This window comes from Amblyomma americanum, chromosome 6 (genome assembly GCF_052857255.1).
Source record: "Amblyomma americanum isolate KBUSLIRL-KWMA chromosome 6, ASM5285725v1, whole genome shotgun sequence".
NCBI classification, from domain to species: Eukaryota; Metazoa; Arthropoda; class Arachnida; order Ixodida; family Ixodidae; genus Amblyomma; species Amblyomma americanum.
In genome coordinates, this window is record NC_135502.1 from 36,421,902 (window position 1) to 36,428,065 (window position 6,164).

At 43.1% G+C, this 6,164-nt stretch overlaps 1 protein-coding gene across 1 annotated transcript in view; it reads right to left on the minus strand.

Moving 5' to 3' along the window:
• LOC144095207 (condensin-2 complex subunit G2-like) overlaps window positions 1-5,780 on the minus strand; it is a 62,300-nt gene extending 56,520 nt beyond the window's left edge. The window contains exons 1-2 of the mRNA XM_077628994.1: window positions 5,431-5,780; window positions 2,554-2,688 (exon numbers count right to left, since the gene is read on the minus strand). Coding sequence (XP_077485120.1) covers window positions 2,554-2,688; window positions 5,431-5,481 — 186 coding nt within the window. The 5' untranslated portion in view covers window positions 5,482-5,780. The remainder of the gene's footprint in view (window positions 1-2,553; window positions 2,689-5,430) is intronic.
• Between the last annotated feature and the right edge of the window lie 384 nt (window positions 5,781-6,164).

Here is a 6,164-nt window from a genome sequence, read left to right on the forward strand (position 1 = left end):
TGAATTGGTACCAGGTATAAACTCCTTGACTTGAAGAGGCGTGCGCATCCAGGTAGGAAAAGCCTAAGGCAGTAGTTTCTGCGGATAGGTAAGAACATAAGAACAGGAAGATCCAGGAGTCTCACAGCTTGGCCAAAGCCAGAGTTGCTGTGGGTTACGTCAGTGTAATGAACGAAGTGCTTCCTGGCTTGAAGTATGTGCCAGAGGTGAATATGCATCCTCTCCTGCGAGGTAATGACATCTAGTGGTAGACACCTGGCTTCCACTACAGTTCCCAAGCAAGAGAATCCCTTTGGGAGGCCAAGACAGATTCTAAGGCTGTACCGCATTGTTTCCAGTGCCTACTTGCGAGAGATATTCGGAAAACTGGTAGAGAATAATGCAGTACTTGTTCAATGTAAGCCTTATGAAGAAACATCGTTGAGAGGCAGTTGCTGCCCCACTGATCTTCCCGCCTTGGACCCGAATAGAAAATCTGCAATACTGCAGCAATTTCCTCAAAAAGGTTCTTTTCCTGAGGTGACCAAAAGGGGCTCCTATTAATCACCAATGCCGAGGAACCCATGAGTTTGCACGCAAAGATGTGTGCGTCCACCCACAAGGAGGAGATATTGGTTTTTTTTTAATGGGGTTTAAGGTCTCAAAGCGACTGAGGGTATGAAAGAGGCCATAGTGGAGGGCTCCGGATAATTTCTATCACCTGGGGTTCCTTTAACATGCACTGACATTGCACAGTACACGAGCCTCTAGCATCTCTCGTCCATCGAAATACGACCCCCGTGGCTAGGATCAAACCAGCATCTTTTGAGTCAGCAGCTAAGCAACATAACCACTGAGCAAACGCAGCGACTCCAGGGTCAAATACTGGGCCATCGATTTTCTATCCAGGGCATGCAGACTTGTATGAAAGCCCCAATCAATTTATATTCTCACTTGCCTAGTGCATAAAATTGCTATCTGTTAACAAATAATTTTCTCTCCATTGCTTTGCAATTTTAAGGTTTGTCATTCGTGGCTCAGTCCACCTTATATGTGCAGAGTTAAGCACTGCACAAATTTTTGGCAAGTAAATGCTCATCCCCTTTGTAAATTACAAATATCTGTTGTTGTTTCTTTTTACATGCCACTCATGAAACGTATCACGATTTTAATTGATATCATCCCATCGAAAGGGTTTTTTTCTTTTGCAAGTACTACAATAATATCTTTGCCGAGCTTTTAAAAATTAAACACACAGCCTGCGACAATTGTCACAGAATGATGTCCTAAGATGCATGCAGTGTGCTACAACTTCACTTTTCACCACAACGTAGGAAGCACAGTATGCTCCTCCCTCACTGCATATTTCAAAGAGAGAGAAAAAATGCCGCAAAACTTCTTCATATTTCAGAGAGAGAGAAAAAATGCCGCAAAACTTCTTCCCTGGACTAGGTTTTTTTTCTCCTCACCCAAAAACCAATCTACATGTACAGCTGAGTCTGCGAATATGAAATTGAGACATATTTTGATTGCAATTTGATTCCGTTACAATTACACTCTCGAATATAATGACACAAACAGTCTTCAGCATCACAGAATTCCATGTGATGATAATGCTGGGTTTTTTTTGGCACAAGGGCATCTAAGGCCAAAGAGCAAACACAAGGTTTTTGGTCAGTGCAGGCTAAAATATGTACACGTTAAAATCAACGCCAGGTGTATAGGTCCTAAGAGTAGCGAGTAAGTGCACGATAATAGTGAGTCAAATATAACTCAGGTGGAATGGCCTAAAGTGGTGTATAGCGCCTAAAAATTGTGGTAAGAGTTGTTACATATAAAAGGCAAAGCCAGACAGCCTCAACCACAGGCCTTGCTTGAACAAGAAGGGCGAGGCATCTGGCAGCTACCGCTAAGCTCAACCTTCTCCTCAGCAATGAGGAGGGGCTGGGGTCACTTGGAATAAGAGATGTCTTGTAAAAACCCTACAGTTAAAATCAAAAACCTGATCCAATGAAAACATGCAATCACCTAAAGATAAAGAAGGGTTCATTGGCATTTCATATGTATACAGTTCTAGGAAGTGCTGTCGTCTTTCAGTTTCCAATCTCGGGCACATGATTAGTGCGTGGACAATTGAGATGTGGGCTCCACACCTCGCGCATTGTGGTGCCAATGTATCCTTTAAAAGATGCAGAATTCCATGTTCCTGATTGTAACTTTTCAAAAGCAAATTAGTATTGAATTAGCATTGTGGTAGTAACACAAAGCAGAAAAGATGAACACACAACTTTTACAGCAACATATTGGACAGCAGGTGCAGAATGCTACAAGCATTGATGGTCAACACAAAAACAGACAGGGGAAATAAGTGGTGCAGCCTTGCTGCTTAGCATGAACTATTTTGTACAAGGTGGCCACCCTGGTCTGTCACATGCCCACCAATTACAGACCACGAAAAAAATATCAAGACTAAAGTCAAACCTTCTCAGCCAAAATAAACTTTTGCAGTATGCAACAGTAGTTACAAAATCAGCCCATACTGCTAGCTCTCAAAACACGTCAAATTCAACTTACCGGTGTCTCCTTTGAAAGTACCTTCAGCACAACAGATGAAAGCTTGTCAAAGAGTGCTTTGCAGAGGGGCTCCAATTCAGCCATTGGCAACTCTGCAATTCTTCTTTGCAGCTTTGCTTTTGCCGAAGCATGCCTCTGCATAAATCAGTACAGGGTGTTGCACACATAAAGCTTCCCTTGTCATGCCATGCATGGCTTCACATGTCAGCGTAGCAGCATTCATGCCACATTGACCTGTGATGGTGAGCTGCAGAGGTTTAATTCAACTGCACTAACATATTGGTGCCAGCATGAATTACAATGCTAAGGAATTGTGAGACAAGCGAACGCATAGAATCAAATTGTCATGCCAAAGGTTTTGCAAGCAAGTAGCTGTCATGACAGCTCCGATCACAATGTCACCGTATTATACCTTTAGTGGTATACAAAACCACACAGTATTCACACAAATACTCAGACATAGCACTGAATGCCACAGATCAATTCCTCTTGGCTTCAAACATTTTCTTGTATCAGCTGACAAATGTTCAACTAGTTTCTTAGATAGGTAGCCGTAGACATGACAACGTCCATGTTGGTGCATGAATGGTAAAAATATGTGCCAGTAACATGCTTTAAGCACCAGCTTACTATTATTATTGGTCAGATTAACCTTCAGCCAGCTTACTGAAAAAAATCTGCCATATCTAATGTGCTAGCTTGCAGATATTTTATGTTCTATGTTTCGTGAAAACATGCTTACACCAGAAGCACAACTTCAGGTTGTTATTTGTCTTTTTTTCTACCTCACTATTCAGTTCCGGTGGACCCCAGGGTGAGCAAACGCGTTTTTTTTTATTTATTGGGGTTCAACGTTCCAAAGCCACTCAGGCTATAAGGGACGCCGTAGTGAAGGGCTTCGGAAATTTCAACCACCTGGGGTTCTTTAATGTGCACCAACATTGCACAGCACACGGGCCTCTAGAATTTCGCCTCCATCGAAATTCGACCACCATGGCCGGGATCGAACCCGAATCTTTCAGGTCAGCAGCAATCCAACCTCCCATTTCCACCTGTAATCATACATCTATGCAAATACACTTTATAATAAGCTGGTAGTTGGCCTTAAAGAAAGAAATTCAGCACTTCTTCACTCTGCTGAAACCTACTGATGCAGAAATACAGTATGGAGGCATCTTGTGCAAGACTGCCAAAAAAAGGGAAAAAAAAATAACTGGGTATGTTCACGTAATACTGCGTAAGTCGCAAAAGTCAGTAAGAGCAAACGCAAATGTTGCCTGTTTATATTATTTACATTATTTATCACTTCCATCACACGTCAGTCCCAGTGACCACCCGCTACAAGCCGTACTACTATAGTGCCGTTGCCATTAACTACTTACAGCCATTACGCAGATATGCATATACACACATCATTTGTTTTTGAAGCACTTGGTGGCATTTTATGACTGAGTGTCCCACTCGATGACAAAACTATGCCGAAGAACATAAAAACGGCCACTTTTTGCAAGCTCAGGAAGCATGAGGCAGAGCACAAGAATGCATTTCTGTATTAATAACATAGCACTTCTCAGAAAAAGTGCTGACATATAACTATTTCATTTAAAGTAAATTGCACACTTGTCAGAATACTAGTCTATTGTTAAGCAATTCTGTTACCAACCAGAGCCAGTGAAAATCAACAGAAAACAGCAGAATGGCCTGCGCCATTCTGAGGCAGAGGTTCACTTTAGCAACACAAAAATACCTTAGCAGTAAGTGTTAAATGGAACTGTTAAATACTGCTGCCAGGCATCAAAGTCTTACTTCAGATCAAAATTTAAGTGACGCAGGCATCAAGGTCATCTAACAGGAAGGAACCAATGGGTGGGGCTCAAAATCCAGACACGAACATAGAAATTTACAAGGTGGAGGCCAAGAATGCATTTCTGCATTATATATAAAAAGGAGAAGGGGCTGGGGCCGCATTCCAATCCAGACTAAGCCATTGTGAATTGCAATAGGAGATCATAAAATAGCTTAAAATGCATTACATAAAACACAATGCCCGCAGTGAAACCCTGCCCTGCCTTTTTCGTTTTTGTGAATCCAGTATCATGATGTGACCGACCTCGTACAGTTTCAAAGCAGCTGTTGCTCTTTAGACAGCGTTATAGTAGGTATAAGCAAAGTTGATGCAAGATTGTACTCTTCTTCCTTTTTCCTTTCACTCCCTCCTTTATCCCTTCCCTTACAGAGAGGTGTCCCCAATATGTGAGACAGATACTGCACCATTTCCTTCCCCCAAAAAATCAATTTTCCAATTGTACTTCATGTGCATTTTTTTGCTACACGAAGTGTGGCATTACACTACATGCAGCACGCGTTCTACCAGGCGCGCCTCTGACGAAGCGCAGTACCCCACTGCACGCTTTTGACGTAAACTTCGTCACAGTAACTTTCGTAATATATCTCGAGTGAATTCAGAGAGCTCAATAATGGTGTTCAGGAGAGCAAGCTGCAGGGCTAGTTGGTGATGCATGTTGTAAACTAGGAAGCGCAAAATACCAGACGACGGACAGAGTAAGGGTCACAAAAAACAGGTTCACTAGCGCTTGTGAACCTATTTTTTGTGTCACTTACTCTGTCCGTCGTCCGGTATTTTGCGCTCCCTAGTTTTCAATAATTGTGTGTATCTTTGGACACAAAAACTGCATCACCACAGTTGGAATGCGCGGTCCCAGTGCAGCATATTTTGCATGCCGCTCGATTTGAACCAGGTGCGCGAGACGCTCCCTTTTTGACTCCTGTGATTTGGTTCACATGCCAATCTTGTATAACGGTTTTCAGAATAAGCACTGAATTCAAAAACGCACTGAGTAAAAACGAGTTACTCACATCGAATGCTAGCGGCAAAAGTTCACCTAAAGCAACAGCGCCGGGCTCCATTCGGGTCGCTGCATCTATCACGGGCAGAGTTCACTCGCGCGTGTGTGCTCCTACACGGACAAAGGGTGTGCGGAGCCAAAATAAATTGCGTAAACTATCCGCCAACCAAGCATGAGGCTAACTCCGAAAGTCCGAAACCACACCGACCGAACGCTCGCGGTATTGATGGTGCCTCCAGACTGGACTGACGTCAATCGGCAATTTAGTTCGATAATGATGATGATCATGATTGTGAAGGTGATTGGATGGATGGGATGGATAAGGCTGAACCCTTAAATCGGGAGGTGGCTCAAGCCACCTAGCCATGACTTATCAAATTTTACTCGTCTTGATTTTAGCCATCAATCAGATAACCTTCGCTTGTTTACTTCTACCCGCTTAAAATCTACTTTCCCTTCACCGTCCCAAAACCCCAATGCCTTGGATAAATCAGCCCCGCTGCTTTGATGGTAAGCAGCACCACTTGTGACACAGCTTCACTTGCTGTTGCTGGCTTTTTTTTTAATTGTGATAGCGTGTCTTCTAGCATAAAGTTTACACATGAAGACACATGCTGGATTCCCGCAGGAAGTCTGGGAAGTCTAGCAAGGTCAGGTGGTCAGGTGGCCCTCTCACTGATTCTCACCGGATGGATGTATGAGTATCTTCTTTGAAACCATGTTCGAAACTTTCGGTGTAGTGAT